Here is an 11,805-nt window from a genome sequence, read left to right on the forward strand (position 1 = left end):
CGGCTGGGCGCTTCCCCTCCCGGGCTCCAGCAGCGCTGGGGAAGCGCTGGCCAGGGGCGCAGGGTCTGGGGGCTGCCCGGCAAACCGTGAAGCCGGTAGCGCTCGGGCAGCCCTTTCCGTGTGGCTGGGAGTGGGAGGGAGTGGAGTTAGGGCGGGGAAGGGGTGGAGTTGGGGCGGGGCTGGGGGTGGGGAAATGGGCAGGGCCAGGGCCCGTGGAGGGTCCTCTTTTTTTATTTATTAGATATGGTAACCCTATAGATACTGAACCTGGCCCTTGTTGCTACCAACTCAGAGGGGCAGAAGGGTTACACTGGTATAGCTACACTGGTGTCCAAATGACATTAGGACCGGAGAGCATTCCCTTCCCTGTGTTTGGGAGGCAGTGCAGCCCAGTGGATACAGCTCTGGCATGGGAGTAAGGACCACCGGCGGCTCATGACTTTTGTGTCAGGTGATGCACCAATCACCTCCCAGGGCTGTGGTTTTCAAACTGTGGGTCGCGACCCAGTACTGGGTTGTGGAATGTAAGGCACTGGGTTGCGGTGGCTCTGGTCAGCACTGCCGACCGGGCCATTAAAAGTCCCGTCAGCGGTGCTCCCTGGCTAAGGCAGGCTAGTACCTTCCTGTTCTGACACCGTGCTGCGCCCCGGAAGTGGCCAGCAGCAGGTCCGGCTCCTAGGCGGGGGGGGCCACAGGGCTCCGCACACTGCCCCTGCCCTGAGTACTGGCTCCGCTCCCTGGGGGGATGGTGCCTGTAGGCGACAGCCTTGTGGAGCTGCTTTCATATCTCCACCTAGGAGCCGGACCTGCTGCTGGCTGCTTCCGGGGCACACTGCAATCCGCGGTGCCAGGAGAGGCAGGAAGCCTGCCTTAGCACCTCTGCTGCACCAGTGCCCGGGAGCCGCCTGAGGTAAGCCCATGCCGCAACCCTGTGCCCCAATCCCCTTCCCCAGTCCTGAGCCCCCCCTTCCTGCACCTCAAACCCCTCATCCTTGGCCCCACCCCAGAGCCTGTATCCCCAGCCCAGAGCCCTGACCCATTCCCGCACCCCAAACCCCTGCCCCAGCCCAGAGCCCACTCCCACACCCTGAACCCCTCATTCCTGGCTCCACCCCGCAGCCCTCACCCCCACACCCCAACCCTCTGGCCCAGCCTTGAGCCCCTCCCACAGCCCAAACCCCTCATCCCCAGCTCCGTTGGTTGGGTGTTGCGTTTTGCTACTGGCGAGAGGGAGTTGGGATAGATTTCAATTAAATCACAAGCACTTCTTGTGGCCTTGTGTTATCTTATTGCATATACTTTCTGGGGGAATTCTGCACCAAAAATTAAAAATTCTGCATATTTTGTTTGTCAAAATAATGCAATATAATCAATACAGAAAAAAGTCACAATAACTATTTAGCATTTCCTAAACATATGAAAGTTAAATTACAAATACTAGGGAACCAATACCCTGCATTCTTGTTTATAATCCTGGCTGGCTACTTTGGGAAGTGCTTGGTTCTAATTGTCCTGACATTTTATTGGCTGCTTGATAAATGTTTTATTTGCCCTCAAAGTCTTTTATTTTAAATGGGTAAGTAAAATAGATCCTGACCTGTAATTAACCCCATTTTGCCACTCTGACACAGGAAAAAAGTGAGACAGAACCTAGATCTTCCTAGCTGAGGATTCCCTCACTGTTATTCATAATAAGGCTCCTTTCCACCACTCTGGCAATGTAAAGGATCCTTAAAACTTTTACACGTGTTTTATGAACCTGGGGGAATTGACTAAGAATGGGAACAATTAACTGCCTCAGAGGACAGAACCTGCCTCAGGCCTACTTCCAAACAATCTGAAGCCCTACCCATCCAGGCCAGGTGAGCGAGAGGGACAGAGTCCCCCCCATGCATGCTCACATGCCCAGCCCCTGCCCCATCATGGTGATTTACGCTTCCGCCTGCTGCTCCAAGCGTGGGGAATGTGTCCCCGCATATTTCTTTGCTTCCCCATTTTTCTGGGGCGGGGCAAAGAAATCTGCGGACAATATGAATTCTGCACCCGTGCAGTGGTGCAGAATTCCCCCAGGAGTAATATACACAAGAGTCACTGTCCTTAAATCTGTATGTGTACAAAATGTATTTTGTGGCTTTGGGGAATTCTTGGTTAGGCTGCACCTCCTGGGCCTGGGCTGATGAGCCACCACACCTCAGGACACCTGAGTTCTATCCCTGTCTCTGGCCTGCTAGGTGACCATGGGCAAGTCTCATCCCCTTTGTGCATCAGTTTCCCCCATGTGTAAAAGCGGGATAACAATCTTGCCCCTTCCGTGTAAGTGCTCTGAGATCTGCAGCTGGAAAGTGATAGGTGTTTACCCTCATGCTGCAGCTGAGGTAGTGGTGGCCCGAGACTGACTCTGCCCTAGACCACCCAGGCGTCTTACACCTGAGTACCAGCCCAGCTTGCTGCTCTTGGTCAGCCGTGTGTGCACACCTCTGCTCCCTCGCAAAGCCTTTCTCTACACCCCACTACAATACCATGGAGCTTTATACGCTGTCTCTGGGTGGGACCCCAGCCCAGGTTCTCAGGGGGACCCACAGCACCCAGTCTCGGGGGGGGTCCCCAGTCTCTGTCCCCGGGGGACCCCCAGTCCCCGGTGGGCTCCCAGCCTCAGTCTCCGGGGGGGGCATAAGCCTGAGCTCAGGAACGAGCCTTACAGCTGCTTTCCACTAATACCCATAGAGAGGATACATAGGGCAGCTGTGCCCTCACTAGACATGGCGTTGTTCGCTTCGCAGCTGACAATGCACAAGCGCGGTAGCAGCGCAGCCTGGCAAATCCTACGGCCGCGGGCTCTGGGCTTCGTGCTTCCTAAGTGCGCACACGCGAGAGAAGTGGTGGCGGGACACGATACATGCTGCGCATGCGCTCTCTCGAGCGGCCATTTTTGAAACGCCGGGGTAAGCGACGCGCGCATGAGTCAGAGAGGGGTCAATGCTGGCCGACGCTTCCAGCACTGCACATGCGTGAGCACCCTCTCCGGACGTAGAAATGGGAACATGCCTACACACGCGCACAACAGATTAGCGGGCAAAGCCCTGGGCGGAAGCGAGGCTTCGGAACCCCTCGTCACGCCTACCTGCCGCCCCTGGACGCAGAGTGGCGCAATCGTAGTTCAGCACCGGAAGCTCTTCTTGGCCCTCTAGATCATAAGAGCCTGGGAAACCCCGTATAGAGTTCTCTTTCCTGTGCTAGACGCCGCCGGAGCTACCGCCATGTGAGTGCGGGGGGGCTGGGATGGAACGCTGATGGGGGGCGGCCGAGGCCCCGCGTGTGGGGATGGAATCCTGGGGCTGCGTGTGGGGCGAAGGGGGGTGGAACCCCAGGGGTGCGAGGGGCCCGCGCGTGGAACGTTGCGGGGCGATTGGAATCCCGGGGCTGCCCGTGGGGGGGGGGCGGAGTGGAACCCCAGGGGCTCGCGCGTGGGGCGATGGGGAGTATGGAACCCCAGGAGATGTTTCCAGGTGCAGCGCCCTCCCTATGTGTCTTGATCCCCACCCGAGGCGGGTCCTGTTCCTGCCGTGCAGACACCACCTGTTTCTCTCAAACCCCCCCCCCCCCAATCTCCACCCACGGGCGCAGTGAGCCGAGCAGGCACCGCTGGGCCCGTCGCCCTGCCCGGTGCAGTGGGGGGCGGAACTGACGCGCCCCATGCTGGAGGGGAACCCATAGGCCTTACTGGAAATATCCTGCGCCGGCCCTCTGGGTGCCTAGCTGGCAGGAGCCAGAGGCTGCAGATGGCTGTTGCCCCCCAAGCTGTGCGCTCCCCACAGCAGCTACCCTGGAGATGCCTCCAGAGGCGTCATTTTGGGCAGCCCCCCACCCCAGAGGAGCTGTGTGTGGGACTTGGGGGGGCTGTCCCACGGGGGCTAGCAGGGATTGCACACTGCCGTGGGGTGCTCTCCTTGGTGGGGACATTGAGGGGGGCTGCTGGTGAGGTGGAGGGGTTGCTCTGCCAGGGGACTGGTTTGGGGGTTCTGCCCTATAGGGATGGGCATGGCATTGGGGTCCCCCATATATGGGAGGGTTGAGTGTGGGACATGGGGGTGCTGCATTGCCTGACCTTCCCTTCTGCCCTCCCCAGAATGACCGAGTGGGAGACGGCGCCCGCTGTGGCCGAGACCCCCGACATCAAGCTTTTCGGGAAATGGAGCACAGATGACGTCCAGATCAATGACATCTCCCTGCAGGTCCGGGAAGCCTGCGTGGGCGGGCCAGGATGCTTGGGTTCCCCTTCTCTCTCTCTCTCTCTCCCTCTCCCCCTCCCCCCCTGCCCCAACACACACACACCTCATGCTCTCTGTATGCAGCGGGCGGGGCTGCAGGGAGTGAGGCAGGATGCCTGGGTCCCCCCCATACCTCACACCCTCTGTGCACAGCAGGAAGGGCTGCAGGGAGTGAGGCAGGATGCCTAGGTCCCCAACTTACAGCTCGCACTTTGGCGGGGAGGGATACCTAGGTCTCTTGCCTCTCCTCACAGCTCATGCCTTCTGTGCACCGTCATAGTGGGTGGGATAGGATGCCTGGGTTTGCCACCCTGTTGCTCTCAGACTGTGGCTGCCTCTGTCAGCGTGGGGTGGAGGTGGAGGGTGTCTCCCCCTCCCTGTACCACCCCTGAACTAGTCTCTCTCCCCGGCCCAGGACTACATTGCGGTGAAGGAGAAGTACGCCAAGTACCTGCCCCACAGCGCCGGGCGCTACGCGGCCAAGCGCTTCCGCAAGGCTCAGTGCCCCATCGTGGAGCGCCTCACCAACTCCATGATGATGCATGGCCGCAACAACGGCAAGAAGCTCATGACCGTGCGCATCGTCAAGCACGCCTTCGAGATCATCCACCTGCTCACCGGGGAGGTGAGCTTCCGAGGGCAGGGGTGCTGGCTGTCCTGGCCAGGCAGGGGTGCGGGAGGGACGGTTTGGGGGCTGGGCTCTGTGCATGTGATCTCAGCTGGGGTCGGGGTTTGGGTTATGTGGGATCTCCGCCCTGGCTGACCTGTCCATGCGATTCTCTCTGTGCAGAACCCCCTGCAGGTCCTGGTCAACGCCATCATCAACAGCGGGCCCAGGGAGGACTCGACCCGCATCGGCCGTGCCGGCACTGTCCGGAGACAGGCCGTGGATGTGTCCCCACTGCGCCGTGTCAACCAGGTACCTGGCCATACATGTGTTCATAGCATGCCCCATCATCCCTGAGCATGACTCCCCTCCCCATGCAGCTGTGCATAGTGCCCACTCCACAGTGCGTATGGGCTGGGCACTGCTGCCCACTGGCTCTGGGCACCTGGTAACCCCTCTCTGCCCCCCCCCCCCCCCAGGCCATCTGGCTGCTATGCACCGGGGCCCGCGAGGCCGCCTTCCGCAACATCAAGACCATCGCCGAGTGCCTGGCTGACGAACTCATCAATGCTGCCAAGGTGAGAGGTGGGGGCCAGGCACCTGCCTGCGCCTGACCCATCGTGCTGGGAGATGTCTGCCCACTCAGAGTGGAGGACAAGGGCAAGTGCTGGGTTCCCAGACAGCATCCTGCCCAGCTTCGTGTTGTCTGGAGTGGAGGCCTGGCATGTGGCTCCCCCAGCTCAGCCCCTCCTTCCTGCAGCCTGCTCTGCCCTTTGTCGCTTAGGCGCTGGCTGTGCATGGCGATGGTCCCACCAATGCAGCCACTCGTGTTGACACAGACTGGTGTCAAAGGGCTTCTGTGCCACATAGCTGCTTCCCCTCTGGTGCATCGCCAGCCTGGGTCACTGCCTGTGCCCCCTGGGGGCTGTGCGGATAACTACACCCGATAGAGGGGAGCTTTGAGTCCATGTGTGTCCCTAACAGTGAAGGGCTGCAGGACTGCTCCTGCCCCAGGGCCTCCAATGGCCCCCTTTCCTTGCCTTCCCCTGGCAATTGGCATGAGCCTTTGACTGAGCCCTGCTGGCAGAGCCCTGCCCTACAGCTGTCCCCTCTGCAGCACAGTGCCATGTCACCACTGGGGGGTGCCCCCTGAGCTGGCTCTTAGGGAGCAGGGGTGGCTCCACCATGGGGGGGAATCTCACCATCTCTCCCCTTCCCAGGGCTCCTCCAACTCCTATGCCATCAAGAAGAAGGACGAGCTGGAGCGTGTGGCCAAGTCAAACCGTTAAAGCTGCGGGAACCACCTCAATAAACTGATTCCACTCACTCCCCTGTGTGTCCTCTCTGAGCTGCTGGCCCCCGCCTGCGGGAGGAGGGAGTAAGCTCTGCTTGATGCTGCCCTTCCATGACCACCTCCTGCGGCCTGCTCTGTTGCCCTTTCTGGGGATGGGCAGGTGCCATCTCTTGCCTGTAGAGGTGTGGGTGGCAGTGGGTCTCCCTGGAGTGGGCTTGGGGTTGGTGGAGGGCTGCAGCTGGCTCCAGCTGTGGGGGGTGGGGTGGCTGCTCACCAGTGCAGGCATCACAAGGCAGTAGAGCCTGCTCTGCCTTGCTGTCTCTGGGGAGCAGCTGCTTGCAGGCCTGTCTCTGCCCCATATGTCCCCTAATAGCAGCTGCCTCTGGGGGCCCACAAGGCATGGATGGGCTGGGAGCTGGTTGTAGGGCCTGGCCCTGTTCCTCCACCCACCCCCCCACCCTCAAGAAAAGCTGGGGGAGCATGAAGAGCAGGGCCCCCTCTTGAAATGGAGAGTCACTCCCCTCTGCAATGGGGCGGTCCTAGCTCTTCGCTTCCCCTGTGGGTCCAGCAGGACTCCTCTGCCTGTCCTGTGTTCCTGGCTGGATGCCGATCTATATTCCCAGGGGCTGAGGGTGCTATGTAGGGCATGTGGTCACAGAGCAGGGAGGAGGCCCATGGTGATTGGTCTGGAGGGGAAGGGCTAATTGGCCATAAGCCACGGGGGTGGGTGTGTTTTGTGAGATAGAAGGAGCCAGTTCCCCCCAGGCAAGGCTGGCCACACCAGTTACACCAGTCGGGCTGGCCCAGAGGCCCTAGTTCTGAGCTTGCCAGAGCTGGCTGGGACAAGGGGGCTGTCTCTCCAGAGCAGGTTTGCTGGGCTGGGCCTTGGCCTCAGCACAGGGTCTAGGCCTGTTGGAGTAGAGCAGGGCCCCCTAGACTCATTACACAGTGCGGGCAGTAGATCTGACCTCCGGATGCCTGCCTGCTCCTAGACCATCTGGGTGTGAGGTGTCAGCCCTCCCCTTCCCTGCACTGCCAGCTCCTCCGAGTCAACCTCTCCAGCCCCATGGCATCCAGACCCTCCTGCTCAGCTCTTGCTTTTTGTCCAGCCTTCACAGCTGGAGTCAGGGCCCAGGGTGTGACTGGGGCAGGTCGCCCGGCAGACCCTGCTGCATGGCACAGCTATGCCCTGTGGCACGGCTGGGAGAGTGCCTGCCCCATGCACCCACCCTTCCCTTTCCTCCATACACACCTCTCCCCTGCCCAGACCCTTTCAGAAGGAGCTAGCTTGAGGGGGTAGTAGATCCTCTCTCAGCTCATGTGCAGGGGCCCATGTCTTTCTCTGCTGTGCTGCCCAAACAGTAGGGTATAGACCCAACTTGAAAGACTGGAACACTCCATGGGTTAGATTCGCTATAGGGCTGGTCCGAAGCCCCCAGTGTGGCACAAGGGCCTGCTGTTGTATGGGGGCAGGGCACAGGTTCAGCATGGGGTACTGGTTTCCATGGAGTGGGGCAGGGGCTGCTGTGCTGCAGGGAGCAGTGGGGTTCTCATCAGGGGGGTGCTGCAGGGAGCAGGGGAGGGGCTCAGTAGGGGGTGCTGGGTTGCAGGGAATGGGGTGGGGGCTCAGTAGGGAGCACTGGGCTGCCAGGATCAGGATGGGTTCAGCAGGGGGTGCTGGTCTCTGGGGGGCGGGGGACTCAGCGGGGGGCGCTGTGCTGCAGGGAGTGGTTGCAGGGGCTCAGTAGGGGGTGCTGTTGCAGGGAACAGTTGGGGGCTCAGCAGGGGGCACCATGGCGCAGAGAGCGGTCGGGGGCTCAGCAGGGGGCGCTGTGCTGTGGGGAACGGTCGGGGGCTCAGCAGGGGGTGCTGTGTTGCGGGGAGCAGTCGGGGGCTGAGCAGGGGGCGCTCTGTGGCTGGGGCGTGGAGGGGGGTGGTGAAGGGTTAACCCTGGCAGAGCCAGCTACCGGTCGCATTCCTGGCTAGTAGCCACAGGAAGGGAATGTGGTGGCACCGGCTTGTCGCCCTGGCCGCACCCAGCCCCAAAAGAACTGGGCGGGCCGGGGCAGCAGGGCGGGCACCACTAGGGGAAATGCTCCCTGCAGGGGGCAGATTCCAGAGCCTGGGAGCTGCCGGGGCCAGCAGCACCAGGAGCCAGGAGGAGCGACCTAGCAACCCCAGCGCACCTGCTCCGATAACATCTCACCTGTGCCCAGGCCTGGACCAGGTGAGCCTGACTCTATGGGGACTGAGCCCAGGACTGGGGGGCACCGAAAGCTGTATGGAGGAGCCCAGGGCTGAAATAGCAGTGAGGGCAGACTTGAGAGCACCAACAGATCTGTGGGGAGTCCACGGTTAGGATAGCAGGGGGGGGAGGAGGGGAGAAGCCAAGGGGTAGTATAGCGGGGGGTGGGGAGGGAGAGGGGCACCGGCAGATCTGAGGGGAGCCCACGGCTGGGGTAGCAGAGGCTGTGGGTTGGGCGTGAGGGGCACTGGCAGGGCTGGGGGAGCCCAGGTATAGGGTGGGATTGAGGTCCACTGGCAAAGCTGTTTCGGGGATCCCAGGGCTGGAATACCAGCGGGGGCAGGATTGAGGGGCACCAGCAGAGCTCGGGGGGAGCCCAGGCCTGGGCTAGCATGGGGCTGTGGGTTGGGAGTGAGAGGCACCGGCAGGTCTTGGGGGAGCCCAGGGGTAGGATAGAGGGGGGGGAGGGAGGATTGGTGGTCAAGGGGCACTAGCAAAGCTGTTTGGGCGAGCCCAGGCTTGGGCGAGCAAGGGCTGTGTCGAGAGTGAAGGCTGGGGGGCTGAGAGTGATGTGCTTTGGGGTGTGCGTCCCCTGGATGCCTCCCTTTTCCTTCCCCTCCCGCCGGCTGGGAGTGTCTGGCAGCTCCATGCCGATGCCCTAGCCCCAGGTGGTACTGTATCGGCGTGACTCCCGATTAGCTGGGGAGCGGCCGATAGCCTCCCCCTGAGGAATTGGGCGTGTAGGGGGTGGCGCCCAGCTTGGCCAGGTCATGGGGCACGTTATCTCCACCGGGTAAATATTGTCCTTTCTCCCTTCCCTCCCCAGAGACGTCAACGGGGCCAGGCCGGGACGTGTCTGCCGGCTGGCACCACCTGCGCCCTCACCGACTAGGGGAGCCAAACTTTGGCATGGCGGCACCAGGGGAAGTGGGGCTAGGGGGGCCCCAGGGCACTGAGCTGGTGGAGCAGGGGTCCTGGAGTGCTGAGCTGGTGGAGCGGGAGGCCCGGAGCGCTGAGCTGGCAGAGGGGGGCCCCTGGGGTGCTGAGCTGGCAGAGCAGGCTTCCTGGGGCACTAAGGAGGAGGAGGATGAAGACAAGGCCTCCATGGACTGTGTGATCTGCTTCTCGCCCTATGACCGGTTGTTCAAGGTGCCCAAGGCGCTGGGTTGCGGGCACACCTTCTGCCTCGAGTGCCTAGCCCGCATCAACGTCTCCTCGGAGCAGGTCAACGCCGTCAGCTGCCCCGTGTGCCGGGAGTTGACCTGCCTGCCCCCCCGCAAGGGCCTGCCTGGCCTGCCCACCTGCCTGGACCTGCTGGACCGGCTGCCCCTGGCGCCTGCCGCCCCCAGCAGCTCTGTGCGCTTCAGCCGGCGCCGGGGGCTGCTGTACGTGCCGGGCTGGGGGACCCGAAAGGGCCGGGGGCTCGCGCTACCCAAGCCAGGCCCTGCCCTCAGCACCGTCAGCCTGAGCGTGGATGTGGGGCGGCCCGCACCGCGGGGTGTGGGCGGGGGGCTGCGGGGGCTGGGCTGCTCCAGCTGGCCCTTCGCTGTGGCTGTGGCAGTGGCCGTAACTGTCACCGTGGGGCTGGTGATCTCCGGCGTCTACATCTTCTTCATGCTGCCGACGACCTACGGGCCAGGGCCAGGCGGGCTGGGCAACGCCACCTGGCAGGTGCCCTGGCCCAACGGCACTGCTGCGCCACTGCCACCTAGTGACAGATGGCTGCTGGCACAGCCCCCCAGGGACGGGGCTATGGGGCTGGCTGGAGAGATGGCATCTCCACCGCCTGGTAGCAGGAGGAGGAGATGGAGAGGCCTGGGCCCCCCAACACTGAACCCAGCCAGGAACTGACATGGGGCCCAGTCCCCCTGTGAGCCCTGAACCCCGAGGCAAGAGGTGGAGGCTGGGCCACAAGTGGATACTATCACAGGGGCACCCCCGCCACTGCTTCTTCCAGCTTGCCCCCCCCAGACTTCCAGCCCCCCCAAGGTTTTGGGGCTGTGGCTCGGGGGGGGGGGGGAGCAGAAGCTGTGAGCCCTGAGGAGACTGCCCTAGATGGGGTCCATCGAGGGGGTTAAAGGCCCCACTTTGCTGCTACAGGGAATCAATGAGGGACACCCCCTGCTTCTCCCCTCCCCCCTTCATTAAATGATTTTATTTTTCATATGTGAAGGCTCTGGAGGGTCTGTGGCAGCAACAGGGGAAAGCCACAAAGGGCTCATTACTGACCCTACGTGAGGGGAGGTGGGGGCTGGGAGGCAGGACTCCTGGGTTCTAGCCTGGCTCTGGGAGGGGACTATGGCCTAGTGGTTCGAGCGGGTGGCTGGGGTGTGTGTGCTGGGAACCGCTTGTGCTCAATTCTTCCCCCGACTCCCAGTGCAGGGAGGGTTAACAGCATTTTCTCTCCTTAGCCCCAGGGGCCCAGCACTGGCAGGTTTCCTGCTTGGGGCTGGTTCCTGGGTGCTGGGGCCCATCCACAACTCCACCCTCATCCGTCCAGTTCCCAACAACTGGCCTCCTGACCTCAGCCAGAAGAGTGGGGGCAAGCCCAGCCACTGGAGTGCCAGCCTGCACCCAGCCAGGAGTCCTGTCTCCTAGTCCCCTACTCTAACCTCTAGACCCCACAGCCCTCCCAGAGCCAGGGACAGAACCCAGGAGTCCTGGGTCCCAAGCCACTGCTCTAACCACTAGATCCCATGGCCCTCCCAGAGCCACAGACAGGACCCAGGAGTCCTGCACTCACTCGAAGCACCCTGGAGCTCTACTTCCTCACGGGCAGAGCTCTGCAGGCATGGCTGGGAAGTCCCAGGGTAGGCAGATTCCTGGCAGCTGGGAGCCCTGGAGGGCTGTGTGGGGAGTGGAAATGCCCCCTGGTGCAAACAGGCTCCCAGCAGGTTAGAGCAATGGGGGCTGGGAGCCAGACTCCTGGGTTCTATCCCTGGGGCTCTCAGTTGCTCAGCCAGCCCCCAGGCCCAGGGCTGGGTGGGGGTTATCTTTATGGGGCTCACTGTCCCATGGGCTGGGGGTTCTGGGAGGGTCACTGTTGTTGACCCTCCCAGAACAAGCTCCTGGGGGGCGGGGGAATGTCTCTGGGGCTGGGGGTTCCTGTCGCTGGGGCTGGCTGGGGGCTGGCTCTAGGGGGCTCTTTCTCTCAGATTTTTAAGGCCAGAATGAACCACCATGCTCACTGAGTCTGACCTGTTGAGCTCTGTCCTGCTGCGTGTCCTAAATGTTGTGACCCATGCGTACTACAGCGGGTGTTGTGCTGTGTACGCTGGGTGTTCACATGTTGTGCTGCCCCCGCAGAGCAGCTGCCCGGTGCTGTGTCTAACAAATACCAATGCTCCCTGGCACATTCGCTCCCCGTGTGGGTCTGCTCTCCTGCCCTTCT

At 62.1% G+C, this 11,805-nt stretch overlaps 2 protein-coding genes across 2 annotated transcripts; both read left to right on the forward strand.

The window, feature by feature from the left end:
• The first annotated feature begins 3,152 nt into the window (after positions 1-3,152).
• Positions 3,153-6,201, forward strand: RPS5 (ribosomal protein S5). Its single transcript, XM_054048331.1, has 6 exons — positions 3,153-3,259; positions 4,127-4,232; positions 4,684-4,893; positions 5,059-5,187; positions 5,355-5,453; positions 6,096-6,201. Exons 2-6 carry the CDS (start codon positions 4,128-4,130, stop codon positions 6,162-6,164), a joined length of 612 nt encoding a protein of 203 aa, XP_053904306.1. The 5' UTR covers positions 3,153-3,259; position 4,127; the 3' UTR covers positions 6,165-6,201.
• A 2,068-nt stretch (positions 6,202-8,269) lies between these two features.
• Positions 8,270-11,365, forward strand: RNF225 (ring finger protein 225). The gene is made up of 2 exons (XM_054048302.1): positions 8,270-8,396; positions 9,241-11,365. The coding sequence occupies exon 2, from the start codon at positions 9,324-9,326 to the stop codon at positions 10,263-10,265; it is 942 nt and encodes a 313-aa protein (XP_053904277.1). The 5' UTR covers positions 8,270-8,396; positions 9,241-9,323; the 3' UTR covers positions 10,266-11,365.
• The last annotated feature ends 440 nt before the right edge of the window (positions 11,366-11,805 follow it).

The sequence above is a fragment of the Malaclemys terrapin genome, chromosome 13 (assembly GCF_027887155.1).
Source record: "Malaclemys terrapin pileata isolate rMalTer1 chromosome 13, rMalTer1.hap1, whole genome shotgun sequence".
NCBI classification, from domain to species: Eukaryota; Metazoa; Chordata; order Testudines; family Emydidae; genus Malaclemys; species Malaclemys terrapin.